This window comes from Panthera leo, chromosome E3 (genome assembly GCF_018350215.1).
Source record: "Panthera leo isolate Ple1 chromosome E3, P.leo_Ple1_pat1.1, whole genome shotgun sequence".
In the NCBI taxonomy this organism is placed as follows: domain Eukaryota; kingdom Metazoa; phylum Chordata; class Mammalia; order Carnivora; family Felidae; genus Panthera; species Panthera leo.
In genome coordinates this window covers 4,637,700-4,652,713 of record NC_056694.1, presented here as the reverse complement: position 1 = coordinate 4,652,713, position 15,014 = coordinate 4,637,700, and the positions used below count along the sequence as shown (strand labels likewise).

Sequence of the window (15,014 nt, the reverse complement as noted above, 5' to 3'; positions counted from 1 at the left end):
ATCCCGACCCCTAGAGGCGCAGGCAGGTTCCAGGCACCCAACGCGGGGAACTCGCCCCCGTGTGCGGGGTGGGTGTCCACCTCAGTGCCCCAGCCCCACCCCTTCTCAGGCCGCCCGAGGGGGGTGCGCCGCGCCCAGGGCGCACAGTTCCCGGGGGCGCGGGGCGCGGGGGGGGGGGGAACTACCGAAAGTGCCGAGAGAAGCCCTGGTCCTTCCCCATCTGGAGCCGGCGGCGGCGGCGGCGCGGCAGGTGCCGACAGGTAGGGGTGGCCGAGCCCGCGAGCGGAGCGAGGGCGCCGCGACTCCACGCGCCTCTGCCGGGCGAGCGCACTCGGCCCCTCCCGAGCCGCCCGGGCCCGCGGCCCCGCTCCCGCCCCTTCTCGGGTGGCCCCGCCCCGCCCCGCCCCCACGGGGGACCCTTCCGCTAGCTCCGGGGCATCTGGGGGGAGGTTCGGGGCTGTCAACGCGGCTTGCGCTCGGCCGGCTTCTTCAGTCCCTCCCCAGGTGCCTCGCCTCCAGCCCCTCGGGCCCTGGCGCCCGGGCCCCCTGCACCTGGCTGCCGCGAGACTGAACCCCACAGTTCGGGAGAAGCTCCGACTTTCTTTTGTAGGCACGGGAAGTCTTTCCGGAGAGGGTGGTCTTAGCGTTAGGCTTCAAGGAGTGGGTCAGCGCGGGGAAGCCCTTCTCACCTACCCCGGAGAGAAGCGCTAATCAAGAGGCTAGAGAGGGAGGCCTTGAACGCCATTGTCAGCGGCTGAGACTGAACACTGAGAACCTCGAGGAGACAGGGGAGGGTCTGTTTCAGGATTTAAGGAGAGGCGGAGGGACCCCAGAGGTTTTGGTGCACCAGGGGAGTGGGTGAGGCTGGGAGGGGAACAGGGAAGGGTGTGGGGTGAGGTAAGTGGCTAGGTTCTAAAAACACAGAGGAAGGAGAGTACGTGAGATCTGGTGAGTGAGGGGAAGTGAGGAGGGGCGGCCAGGCTGGGGCAACTCCCGAGGCTCAGGAGGCCAGCCGGCCTCCTGTTGGGAGAGAATCGGAGGAACAGCTAAGGGGAGAAGTGGGAGTTAACAAGACAGGGGGTCTGGACCCTTCTCTGGCTCTGGGCCTGCTACTCCCTGGGAGTCAGAGCAGGAACTGACCCCAGAGAACCCACTGCATGGTCATTGCTGGCTGATCAAGTCCTGCTCGCCCTCAGGAAACACAGACACAGGACATCTTGAGGGCTTCTTGGGGGACATCAACAGAAAGCCGTCTCCTCACCACGAGGTGGCCACTACCCAGAGAGACTGGCACTGCAGAGGCAGAAACCCCCTGGCCTATAGGTCTGTGTCAGTCACTGGGAGGAAGGAACATCTTACGTGGTCCTGCCTAGGGGCTCCTGCAGCCGGTCACAGGGAGGCCCCTGCAGGACTGCATGGTCAGACCTGGTACTCAGTTCAGACCATGCTGCCCAGTCCACCCGCAGCCCCACGTTCCTGGCCCCAGTGAGGCCGCTGCCCTCATGTTATCAACCAGGCCTGCTTTTCTCCCCGCAGCAGCAGCAGCAGCAGCAGCAGCAGCAGCAGGAAGCCGGAGCCAGCACTCATGCGGCATCCTCCCAGGCCTTGTCCTCAGCCCTGCCAGGGACAGAAATGCCCGAAAACCTCCAGAGTCAATACAGCTCCCTGACATCTGCAGGGCCAGCGCTGTCCCATCACGAGCCGTTTCTGTTTGGCTCCGGATGCAATGGCCCAGCATCCAGAACCAGGCCTGCCCGAAGGCCATGAAGACGGTCGGTCCACCTTGCTGTGGGCAGAGGAGGTGTGAGCACAGAGCAAATGCCAGACACAGGCACAAGTGCACACGCCGCCTTGGGGCCAGGTGTCACTGTCGCCCCCTGTCCCCGTCCCTGTCTGTCCACAGCACATGCCGCCCCTCTGCCCCAGCAGCCCAGCGCACAGTGAAGGCATCAGAAGGGGATAATATCTGCACCTGGCCAGATAGCCCAAGACGACATGGTGGGGGGTGAGGGCAGGGGTCAGCCGACAGCTGGCCTTTGCCGCAGAGCCTGCCCCACAAGAGGATGCTACTAAAGGCACATCACTCTAGGACAGCAGTTGTCAACTGGGGAGTGATTTTGCCCCCCGGGGGACATTTGGCACTGTCTGGAGACAATTTGGGCTGTCACAAAGTGACAACTGGGAGGAAAGTGTGCTACTGGCATCTAGTGGGTGGAGGCCAGAGATGCTGTAAGCATCTGACAACATACAGCACCCCCACCCCCCGCAACAGAGAATTATTGGGCCCCAAATGCCAACAGTGCCAGGAAGAAAGAGATCTTCCCCAGGGGAAGCCCACACTAACTGAGCACATACTATGTCCCTTGTACTTCTGCTCAGTTTCATAAGAATTCTCCCAATCGCTTGGCATTATGGTGCCTCGGACATTTGTCATTAAAGCAGAAGAGGATGAAGTGGGGTGTAGGTGTCCCCTCACCCCAGATTCTCAACCGATCTCTTCCTTGCTTGTAGCTGGCACACTTCATTTATGTGATTTCCTACCGAGAGCCCTGCTGGGAACACGTAAGGGTTGGCAGCCCCATTCTTCAGACAAACTGTAGAGGCCAGTCAGCCTGCCCAAGGCTGCATGGCCAGTGAGTGGACCCGGGGGTTCAAGCTAGGTCTGTTGGGGTTCCAGATCCCAGCTTCCTCCATCACGGCTTTTGCTTCCCTCTCCTCCCACCCAGCTGCCCCTCCGGCTCCTTCTAAATTCCCTGGAACACAGCAGACTACAAAGCCACCTTCGCTCCCCTGCTCCCTCCTGACTACGTCACACTTCCCAAACTGCCTGGCCCGTCCTAATTAGGAAGTCATTTTATCCCTTCATCAAACTGGGATCCCTTTGGGGATAGATCCACATTAGGCTCTGAGCTGCAGAACGAACCCCTTGGCCTACGTTACCACCGCTGACCCAGATCTTACCCTCATGGCAGCACCGACCAGGAGAACTTTCTGCGGCGATGGACACGTTCTAAATGTGCACTGTCCCGCACGGGAGCCACTAGTCATACGTGGCTACTGGGCACTCGAAATGGGCCCAGCGAGCCGGAGAGGCTGAATTTTAAATTTTATTTAATAATCATTAAATTTAATTTTTAAAAAGGCACACGTGGCTGCTGTGCTCCATGATCTCACCGCTCCCTCTGCTTTCTCCCCAAGCCTTCTGATCTGGCCCCTGGGACCACCCCTCAGAGGTCACACGGTGATTGGGGTGGGTTCCAGCCTCTGCCAAGCTCGCTCTCTCTCTCTCTCTCTCTCTCTCTCTCTCTCTCTCACACACACACACACACACACACACACACACACACACACACAGGTTCACCGACCGCTTGCTGCTCAATCTCTCATTTAAACCTTGTCTCTCCCCAATGGGACATCCCAAGGCTGCAGCGGTGGCTCTTTGTGGCCACCCACCCCAGCAAGGTGGTTCACGGCCGGGTACTGTTGGGTGCCCAGTGTTGGGTACCGAGCGGCACCACCCTCGCCTTGGCAGGGTCCACTTCTGTGGCTACATGCCTGGCCCTGATGAAATCTTCTAGGGGGCTGTCTTCCCACCCCCATAGGACATGCTGCCAGACTCGGAGGGTCACTGAGCCACAGCAGGGGCACCTGCGGCCTCCTCCAGGGAGCCTGTCCTGATTGCGCCCTGCTGAGTTAGCCCTGGGCTGCTGGCACTCAGCCCTCAGAATCACAGGTAACTGTATCTGTGGCTCCTCCATACCCCCTGTGAGCTCTCCCACAGAAGGTGCTGCACGGGGATCACTGCCGCAACCCTGGAACCCAGCGTGTGGGCCAACAGAGCCTGGGAGTGGGGGTGGGGAGGTGGACGGTAAGGAGATGGGGGCGGGGGCGGCTGAGGCCACACGCTGCCAAGGTACCCCTCTCCCTGCAGAGCCCAGCTGGGCGCCGCCCCCTCTGCCAGCATCCTCCCCAATTTTCCTGTCGAACTTGACAATCGCTGACAACAGAGCTGCCGGTTCATCCTCCCCAGCAGCGCCCCGGGGATGCTGCGGGGACCGGGCATCCCCGGCTGTCCAGGGTTCCCACTTCCCTGGGTTCTAAACCAAGCACACCCAAGGGGGCGCCTCCCCCACCCCAGCTCTTCCTGACCCACTGCCGGTCGCCTGGGGACTAACGAACGGGAAAGCAGGCTCAGGGAGGCAGACAGGCTGTCCTGGGAGACAGAGGCGACAGAGACGGAAGCCGGGGCAGCTCCGAAGGGAGACGAGGGGGACCGAGAGGGCCAGCTGAGTCCAGCTGCTAGCAGCCTCGACACAAGTGTGCCAACTTCCCAGGGGACGGCGAGCCGCCCTCGCCCCTAACCCAGCCCTGGTGGAGATGGGCGGGGTGGGGGGCTGCCCATCCATCACCTCCCCAGGGAGCCCTCAGCGCCAGCGCATCATCCGCTGAAAATTAGGCTGTAGAAATAACTTTTTTTTTTCTCTCTCTCTTTGGATTTTCCTAGCAAGGGGCAGGCCCCTAACTCACCCCAGGCAGCTCATGGTGGCCTCTTTCGGTGGCCTTCTGTGCTCCGCTGCAGAGCTGAGACGCCGCGCCCGGGCTTGGTGGGGGGGTGGCCAGCCCTGTCCCTGACATTGGCCAGGCCCAGAGGGAGGGGCAGGCTGTGGGGTGAATGGCAGCAAGGGGAGGGGGCGGGCTGAGCCCAGGAAGGGGGAGGGGGGAGCCATCGCAGGCCCTGGAGGCAGGGTGAGGAGAGAAAGACCCCGCGGGATCCCGGCAGGGAAGGCATCAGGCATCACTCGGAGGGGGCCTGATCAAAGCTGTGCTGTGCTGGGCTGTGATGCCCTGGTGGGAGAGGGGGTGGGTGTAGGGGGCTCAGAAGACTCAGGGGCCACGCCAGGTGTAAACCCACCAGGAAATTTTTTTCCTAAAGGATAAACTGACAGGGTCCAAAGCTGAGCAGAACACAAAGTGCACAGCTGATGGGTTCATGGTCCTGTGACAGCACTCATTTGCTGTGTGACTTTTGGGCCAGCCTCTTAACCTCTCTGAGCCTCAGTCTGCCTCCGAGAAATGGGCATAATAATAGTGCTGGGGTGATTCAGCCAGAGAGTGTTTCTCTAGGGCCCTGGTGAGGTCCCTGGCGCACAGCAGGCATCATCAGAGGGCAGAGAGCACACACTGTTTGTAGCACGGGGCGTCCTTCCTGCAGGAGATGGGTCCTCTCTGCAGCCTGTCCCAGCCCAGCATCCAGCAGCCATCCCGACTCGTACACAGTGATGCCCTGGCACCCAGCAGAGCCAACAGCCGCCCTTCCCAGGGTCGGCCTTCAGGCCACCGGCCCACCTTGCGAGTGGGTCAGTGTTGGGGTTCAGTTCCGTGGCAGGACGCACAGCATAGCGCCTGGGGCAGCGGCAGAACAGCGGACATCTCTAAGCAAGACACACTCTGCCCGCCCAGTCCTCCCCCAACGAAGGTACCTGAGGTTGTCCATGAGTGGTGCACGGGCCTCTCTGGGCAGCACCAGGGTGAGCGCCCACACCAGGTCATCAACTCGCTGCTGTGCCGCAAACTGCTTCAGGGCAGCGAACACCCGTTCCTTGGCGGTTGGCTGGTCCCCCAGGATCTCATCCACCTGCAAGGAAGGATCTGGTGAACCACCACAGGGACCCAGAACAGAATACTGCTCGCCTCCGGCGCCTCCCTCAATTTCCCTCCGCAGGACAGTTGGAGCACTGCCTGAGCTCCGTCGTGAGCTCCTTACCCAAGTCACGTCATTTCCAGCCTCACGGCGGCCATACAAGGCGGCAGGGCTGAGATCCTCATTGACATCTAAGCAAACGGAAGCTGGTAGAGGTGGGGTTGATTTGCCCAAGGCCACGGGGTCAGGACTCGAACCCAGAGACCGCCCTTCCACCGAGTATTGTAAGGATCAAAGGAATCAATACTAGAGCTTTAAAATGTGCCAGGCACTCAATAATTGCTAGTTACTATTATTATAACACTATACTCCCTGCCACCACACGGTTCGCTGAGAGATCCCACAGGGAACATTCTGGCACCACAAAAAAGCCCCGGGGTGTGTGCCTAGCCCTGAATTTGGACTCCTCCAGTGCTCTCTCTGGACTTCTGTTTTCTTCTGCTTTGTGTCCAAACCAGCTGGTACCAATCAAGGTACATCTACTCAGAGGAGTCCATGCAGCCGTTGGAAAGGGGCATGCAAACGGGCACCGTGTTTCTGGAGGGAAGCTTGGTAAGTGTGTTCAGAGCCTAAAAATGCACCAGGGCTTTACCCAATGATCTAGAAACGTATCCTAGATCTGTCCTGAAAGACAAGACTATGCACAAAGATTTATGAGTGAAGAGGTTCACTCTGCATTGTTCATGGAGACATTGGAAGCAATACAGAAATCCTGATAATACTGGATAAATAACTGTAGCACATCCATTTTGGGGGGGGGGGTAGTTGTAGTCCTGGCTATTCAGCCAAGAAAGGGGGAAACCCCAAACCATGTGGGGGGCAAGACTCTGGCAGTTATGGGGCAGCCAAGGGTAGCTTTGGGCAGTTGGAGGCTCTTGTCCAGGGTTTTGCCTCTTGAAAAGATGATGCAGAGATAGGGGGACAGCAAAGCTTGCTCAGGGTGGTGGCAAAGCTCCGCAGTGCACCCTGAGCGGACTTGTCCTAACTGGGTGGTTTAGGACAGCTGGACCTCAGGTTGCTGGTCCTGTCCCGGTTCTAAGGCTGGATCTCCAGTGCCGACTCTGTGAACCGTTCCCCCCCCCCCAATCCCTTTCTCCTGCCCAAGTTAGCACAGTCAACTTCTGTTGTTGGAGAGCCAAGTTCACCTGATACCCTGTGGTACTGGACATCGTTGATTCTGGGGGCGAGCATCTCTGAAATCAGGATGTATCTTATGGCTAATTGCTGTTCCTGCGCGTGTATATGGATGTGGTCATAGATGTTCACCGTGTTACTTGAACTGACTTACGTGCATTGCCGGTACTAAATATGTTCCAAATGAGTCTAGAAATTCTCTTTCAATGACTACTAAACTAAATGATGAGTAAGTAATAAGGAAATACGGGTCATGGGTTAACTGGCACAGGTTTTTCTCTGTTGATGGTCAATAAAACGGGCATCTTGCAATTGATGGTGCAAGATGGCATCTTACATTTGATGTAAGGTGGGACTATTTGGTCAGAAAAAATGGTGCTGAAGATCTTTATTTAAAACCATGAAATGGAGGGGCGCCTGGGGGACTCAGTCAGTTGAGCGTCCGACTTCGGCTCATGTCATGATCTCACAGCTTGTGAGTTCGAGCCCCGTGTCAGGCTCTGTGCTGACAGCTTAGGGACTGGAGCCTACTTCAGATTCTGTGTCTCTCTCTCTCTCTCTCTGCCCCTAACCCACTCTCATTCTGTGTCTGTCTCTCTCAAAAGTAAATAAACATTTAAAAAAAAAACATGAAATGGAGAGTGATGGCTAAGTCTGTGGAGGTTCTTTTGGTGGGGTAACTAGAGTGTCCTAAAATTGATCGTGGTGGTGCCTGGGTGGCTTAGTCGGTTAAGCATCCAACTTCGGCTCAGGTCATGATCTCACGGTTCCTGGGTTCGAGCCCTGTGCTGACAGCTGGAAGCCTGGAGCCTGTTTTGGATTCTGTGTCTCCCTCTCTCTCTGCCCCTCCCCTGCTTACATTTTGCCTCTTTCTCTCAAAACTAAACGAACATAAAAAAATAAAATTGATCCTGGTGATGGTTGCATAAATCTGTGACTATATCCAAAACCACTGAATTGTACACTTTAAATGAGTGGATTGTATGACATGTGGATATATCTCAATGAAGCTGTTATAAAATATACAGGAAAATGTGATAAACAGGCAAGTGAAAAAAAACAGGTTACAAATGGGATATGCAGTGTTACATGTTTATACATATACAATTACGCATATATCTATGAATTGGAAATATGCACTAAGTTTTAGAGTGATTTGGATTTTTTAAATAAGTCAGTGGTTTCCATTTTCTCTACAGTTTATATGGTTTATACAGTCAGGAAAAAGAGTGCATGTTATCATTTCTCCCTTTATTTTCTCCTGTAGTAAAAATGCACATAACATACAATTTACCATTGTAACCATTTTAATGTGTACGATTCAGTGGCATTAAGTACATTCACAACATGGTTTAACCATCACCACCATCCAGTTCCAGAACATTTTCATATCCCCCCAAATGGAAACTCTATGCCCACGAAGTCCTCACTCCCTCAGCCGCTTTCCCCCAGCCACATGGCAGCCACTAATCTGTTTTCTGTGTCCACGGATTTGTTTACACTGGATACTTCTTGTGAATGGAATCACAAGAGTGAGGTGGCTTTTTTTTTTTAATGTTTAAAAATGTTTATTTGCTTTTGAGAGAGAGAGAGACAAACAGAGTGTGAGTGGGGCAGGGGCAGAGAGAGAGGGAAACACAGAATCTGAAGCAGACTCCAGGCTCTGAGCCATCAGCACAGAGCCTGTCGCAGGGCTCGAACCCAAGAACCATGAGATCATGAGCTGAGCCAAAGTCAGACGCTTAACTGGGTCACCCAGGTGCCCCCAAACACTTCTTTTTTAATGTAGCAGTTAGCCATGGTCTGTCATACTCCACGAGAACCCTCCCTTCATGGTCAGGGGTCTGAGGTATGTCTGGACACTGACAACCTGAGCTGACCCCGAAGCAGAGGTGGGAGGCTGGGCGGCAGAGCGAGCCTGTGAGTTTGCCACGCATCTCTGTTAGGGGAGTGCGGGCGCAGCCTCAGCCAGAGCTGGGGCTGTCCTGTACCACCTTTTCCACCTTCCATCCACCTCCAGACATCCACAGACAGCATCCTTCCCCACAACCCTCTGCCGCCCGAGAACCAAGAGCTCCCCACTTCCTGGTCAAGGTCAACCCTCCAGTCCACAGACACCCCTCTGCCCCACCTGTCCCCACCTTCTCTTCCTGCCACCCACTTGTCACGTGGCTCTCCGCTCAAAAGTCACCTCCTTGAGGACACTTCTTGACCACCCTGGCCAAATGGCCCCCATCTCTCTCTCATCTCCCTGTTTATTTCTTCACCTCCTTGATCGTTATGCCCAGATAGCTTGTTTATAGATTTGTCCACTTCCTCTCTGGATTTTCCCCACAGGAACATGAGCTACAGGGGAGCAGTTTCCCCGCCTGCCCTCATCACGGCTGTCTCCCCAGCCCTGGCGCATCACGCCCGTAATCAATGATGGCGAAACACATGGATGTCAGCGTCTCTACTGCCTCCTTCCCTTGAGCTTTTACAAATGTTCAAGTCCCTCCCCACCTGTAAATACATGAGTACATCAAGTCCTTCTTGCCCTGCAACCCCATCATGCCCTTAACTTTTCTGGCCCAGAGCTATCTACACTTGCTATTTCTATCCAACTGCCCTGACCCACTACGGTGCGCCCCCTTCTTGCAGCATCCTGTGGCAATTCTCTGGGCAAGGACCCCAAATGGTGACCTGGACCTTGATCTTCAGCCCAGAGCCTGCTCCTGAACTTCAGAACTGCATGTCTAACTCCCTCCTAGATAGACGCACAAGGCGATTCAGGAAGGCTTTCCAGAGGTGATGATGCCATAGAAACAGCGGTTCAAGGGCGTCAGGCCTGAGTCCTAGCACACGCACCCCACACGTCTGTCTCCTCCGCCTGGTAGGACCTGATGCGACGGCCTGAGACCCAGACCTGAGCACAGGGCCTGGCACATAGTAGGCACTCACTGGATGTTTCTGGAACTGAACTGAAGAGCCACAGTGGTGGCTGGCTGTCCTCTCACGGCGTTTCCTGCAGCTCCCCTGCCGACCTCAGTTTCCCTGGTGGTGAGCAGGGTGGGCTGCAGCACCAGCACCCCCTTCTCTTACACCCACTGTGCCGAGGAAGGTTAGTGGTTTTGAAATCAAAGTCAGATGCAGCCTCAATTCAAAGGAGAACATGGCTAGCTGGAAAGACGTTTTATGTAAGAAAGAGGAAAAAATAGTTCCTCCCCCCTGGGGCCTGTGCCACAGTGCGGTTTTGGTGTCAGCTATTACCCAGATGCTCCCAACCTATATCTAAGCGTGAGGCACCATCACGGGACACTAATGGATTTCTATTAAATATCAGAATCTTCAAGGAGGAAAAACTGGGGCAGGGAGAGCGCTGGAAGCTAATTGTCAGAAAGCCCTTGATTGTCCTGAGGCAGTCTTTCCTGGGGATTTGCTCTCAGTTTTTGGAGATGCTTGGTGAGCTCTAACCAGAACCCAGCACTCCCCCTCTCCAGAAAACACATCATGGCTGGCCTGGGCGGCCGGTCACGTTCCTCCCCGCGCTGGTCACCACCCTGGCCCTGCTTTGTGGCCAGGTCTTCATATCCACCTTGACCTTCTGGGGTTTCTGACCATGCCCCCTTCCAACTCGCCAGAGGCTGGACGGAGCCTCGGGCAGGCCTTCCAGGTCATCTGGAATTCTAGCAGGCATTACTAGTTGCTGTGGTCTGAATGGTGGTGCACCCCCTGCCCCACCCCCCGCTCATATGTTAATAACCTAATGTCCAGTGTGATGGTATTACAAGGTGGGGCCTTTGGGAGGTGATTAGGTCATGAGAGTGGGGTGCTTGTGGGTGGGATTAGTGCCCTTATGAAAGATGCCCCAGAGAGCTCCCAGCTCCTGCCCCCTTGTGAGGACAAGAGAAGTCTGCAAGCTGGAAGAGAGCCCTCACTCCATCATGCTGGCTGGCACGCTCATCTTGGACTTCTGGCCTCAAGAACTGTGAGAAATAAATCCTCGTTGTTTCTAAGCCACCCAGTCTGTGGCATTCTGTTACAGCAGCCGGGACGGATTGGGGCACAAGTGCTCACCAATATTTCGAGCTCTCCTCCCTGGACGCACAGAAGACTACATTTCCCAGCACCCTTTGGGAGCAGCAGCGTGACTAGTTCTGGCCAATGAACATTGACTGCAGGTGCAGTAGTTTGCTTTTTGAAGTCCCTAAAAGCTGATGCACAATTTTCCATGCTCTCTTCTAGAGAAAATCCTGAAGCCTCGCATTGAGATGGGGGCGTCTTGGGATGTTGAGGGCCTCATGTAGAGGTCAGCCACCCCAGAGTGTTGCCTGGACTTTTAGAGGACTTTGTATGGATGAAAAATAAACCCGTGGGTTGTGCAAAGACATCAAGATCTTTGATGTTGTTTGCTACGATAGCAGAGCCTATTCTGGGGATAGAAAGGAAGTCATATCTTTTGAGGAGCTGGACACTGCTGACCTAGGGAGGCCAGAGCTAAGTGTTGTGTGTATGAGAGAGTGACTGCATATACTTGGCTACAGAGGCTGGCCTGCTCAGGGGCATGGGCTGAAAGGCTCAAGTTGGGGTCCTGCCCAGACAAAGGGTCATACCAGGGTACATGGTGGAGCTGAGGTTCCTGGCGGGGGGCGGGGGGGGGGGGTAGGTTTAGAAGAAGGGAGGACTGGACCAAGCTTGGGCTAGGTGAATGGAGGTCTGACACTGGGCAGTGGGCTGGGAGCCATTTCTGCAACAGCCAAATGCAAACAGGGCTTCCTAGCCCTCTGCTCCCCCAAATCTCATGGTCAAGCTCTGCCAAGAGGAGGAATGAATAGTGACCTTTCCATGGAGGACAAGGAAGGGTGTCCCAATCATCAAACTGAGTTCCCAAGGTGTTGGGCTCAGCATCCACATCTGAAGGCCCTGGAAGACAGTTATACGAGGGGGGATGGACTGAGATGGTTGCTGCATGGAGACCTTGCCCATGGTCCCAAACAGACATGACCGTACTGGTCAGCCTCTTCCTCCATGACTGTGTCACACCCCAGTTTCTTGGGTTTGCCTGGATTTGTCCAGAAAAGGGTCAGGTTTCTGCAAATCAGGGATTGCTTGGGATTCTGGCCTGAGGCCAACACCATCCTCAGACCTTCCTTTCCAGCCCTGGGTCTCCACCTCTCCTGGTAGCCACCCCTTGCTTCCTGTAGGAAGCAAGGCCCTTCAGACCTTGGGCCCTTCAGACCTTGGGCCCTTCTTGTGGTCATTCCAGGCTGTCACTCTCAGTCCTCAGGGAAGCCCTAACTTCCCACCTGCCACCGCTCAGGGCCCGTTCACGCCAAAGTCTGAGAGGAAATGCTTTTGGAAGGTTGGGGGACATGAACCGGGGCCTCCTATGGCCAGCTAGCCAGCCACACTGCTGTGTAAGGCAGGGCCAGATCCCAGTTTTGTGGGGGCATGAAACAACTGTGACTCTTTAAAAAAAGGAACACTATGTGCTATTCTCTGAATGTTTGTGTTCCTCCTAAATTCATATATTAAAATCCTAAGCCCCAAAGACGATGGTATTAGGAGGTGGGGCCTCTGGGAGGGCTCTGGGTAGAGACCTTCCGAATGGGATTTGTGCCTTTGGACAAGAAACCCCAGCAAGTCCCCCTGCCCCTGTCACCACAGGGAGAAGGCACCAGCTATGAACCAGCAAGTGGCTCTCACCAGACACCAAGTCTGCTGGTGTGCTGAGAACCTCTACTTCCAGCCTCCAGAATGGTGAGAAATTAATTCCTTTTGTTTCTGAGCCCCCTGGTCTCTGGTGTTTTGTTATAGCAGCCACAACAGACTAAGACACTATGTTAGTAATACGGGCAATGGAAGGGAACATCCACTACCACAGGATGTGGGTGACAGTCACGAGCATAACAAGAAGCCCAGCGCCAAAGAGAACGTGCTGTGCGTCCATTAACATCAAGTACATCCATTAACACCAACCTCACAAACAGGCAAAAGTCATCTCTAATGTTGGAGTTCAAAATATCAGCTACCTCTTGGGGCGCCTGGGTGGCTCAGTCGGTTAAGCGTCCGACTTCGGCTCAGGTCACGATCTCGCGGTATGTGAGTTTGAGCCCCGCATCGGGCTCTGTGCTGACTGCTCAGAGCCTGGAGCCTGTTTCAGATTCTGTGTCTCCCTCTCTCTCTGACCCTTCCCCGTTCATGCTCTGTCTCTCTCTGTCTCAAAAATAAATAAACGTTAAAAAAAAATTAAAAAAAAAATATCAGCTACCTCTTGATGGGGTGAATAGGACAGAAAAAAGGGCACGTGGGAACTTTCCGGGGAGAAGGAATCATTCTGTTTTCTACATTTGTCATTATCTATATTCTGTTGCTCTACATTTTGAGGAAGGTGGTTGATTACAAGGGTGTGTGCATACGTTAAATGTGTTGATCTGTACACTTGATGTACTTTATACCCCTGTGTATGTCAATAAAAAAGAAAAGCAACTTCTACAAAACAACCGAACAAGAGTCAACAAAATTACGGGGCGCCTGGGTGGCTCAGCGGCTTAAGCGTCCGACTCTTGGTTTCGGCTCAGGTCATGATCTCGTGCGTGGCTCATGAGTTAGAGCCCTGCATCAGGCTCTGTGCTGACAGTGTGGAGCCTGCTTGGGATTCTCTCTCTAGCTCTCTCTGTCCCTCCCCCGCTGGCTCCTTCTGTCTCTCTCAAAAATAAGTAAATAAACTTAAAAAAAAAAAAAGATTAAGAATTACAAAATTAGGTACAGGGCTTTGAAGCTTGAATGTCATTATATTTCTGGTAAATATGTCTCCAGAAGATTCCTCAGCTCCAGGTTATGGGAGCCTCAAGCTCCAGGCCCACAACAGGCCCGTGCCCAGGGTCCCCTGCCCACCACCCCGACTCCTCACCCCTCACCCCTCACCCCTCGCGGCTCCTACCTTGCGGCTGAACTCCTGGGCCTTGCGCCTGCGCTCCCGGTGCACGGCCTCGGGGCGCTTGCGGCCCGTCAGACGCAGCAGCTCGCGGCCCAGGGAGAGGCCTCTGCTGGGGCGCAGCGGCCTTAGGGCTGCGGTCGGGGACGCGCGTCCGGATCCCGCGGCTGGACCCCCGTCGGGGCCCGGGAGCACACCGAGGCTGGGCGGCACGCGCGGGCAGCGCCGGGCCAGGCGCACGAGGTGCTCGCGACTCAGGCCGCCCACGGCCAGCCCCTCCACCTCCAGGATCTGGTCTCCGGGCCGCAGACCCCCGGCGTGAGCACTGCTCCCTTCTGTCACCTCCAGGACGAAGCAGGGGCCCGAGCCGCCTAGCCGGAAGCCAAAGTCTTCGGGCCAGCCCTGGTTGGTGGCCGGCATGGCAGCGCTGGCGGTGCGGCTGGAGAGGGAAAGACACTGTCCAGGGGATTCCTTGTGGCCCTGCAGGCCGCTTAGATGCCCAGGAGATGCGCCAGTCTGAGCCTCTAATTCTCTCTGCCTCCACGTGGAGAATTAGTTCTTTTTTTTTTTTTTTTTAACATTTTTTATTCATTTTTGGGACAGAGAGAGACAGAGCATGAACGGGGGAGGGGCAGAGAGAGAGGGAGACACAGAATCGGAAACAGGCTCCAGGCTCCGAGCCATCAGCCCAGAGCCTGACGCGGGGCTCGAACTCACGGACCGCGAGATCGTGACCTGGCTGAAGTCGGACGCTTAACCGACTGCGCCACCCAGGCGCCCCGAGAATTAGTTCTTAAAACAGTGTCTGAACTCCTGGATCCAGCTGTGCCTGAAATTCACCAACTTCCATGTGGCAAAGGGACTTCCCAGTGACATGAACTCACAAATTCCCACTGACTTGGAGGTCTCTAGGCTCCCGGCTGTAGGAGAGCCTGGCCGGGGGAGGGGGGTGCCTCTGTCTTCCAAAAGAGGCCAGATGTGGGCACCGGTGAGGTGGGCTGGGGCCACAAACCTTAATGGGAAAATTAATAATGGGAAACCTCACTAAAAGGGAGCCAGGAGGCCAGAAGGGGGAGCCATAACAGTCTACCTCAACTGTAGGAAGAATGATCTATTACCAACCCCCACAGAGGAATCATCAAACAGAAGAGAATCATCCAGTTCAGGTCCAACAGGGCAAGATGTGCATAGCCTCTCCTCCAAGAAAGGGAGCGCCCTGCAACTCAACTGAGCCAATGAGGAGCTGTCTTTACCCCCATCCCT

At 55.4% G+C, this 15,014-nt stretch overlaps 1 protein-coding gene across 3 annotated transcripts in view; it reads right to left on the bottom strand.

The window, feature by feature from the left end:
- LOC122209726 (Grid2 interacting protein) overlaps positions 1 to 14,171 on the bottom strand; it is a 32,728-nt gene extending 18,557 nt beyond the window's left edge. Inside the window, exons 1-2 of one of the 3 annotated variants that reach the window (XM_042921849.1) lie at positions 13,758 to 14,171; positions 5,481 to 5,635 (exon numbers count right to left, since the gene is read on the bottom strand). In XM_042921849.1, the coding sequence (XP_042777783.1) occupies positions 5,481 to 5,635; positions 13,758 to 14,171 (569 nt within the window). Of the gene's footprint in view, positions 1 to 185; positions 221 to 4,527; positions 4,542 to 5,480; positions 5,636 to 13,757 lie in introns of those variants that run through there. The other 2 variants (XM_042921851.1, XM_042921850.1) reach the window with 2 other exon arrangements.
- Between the last annotated feature and the right edge of the window lie 843 nt (positions 14,172 to 15,014).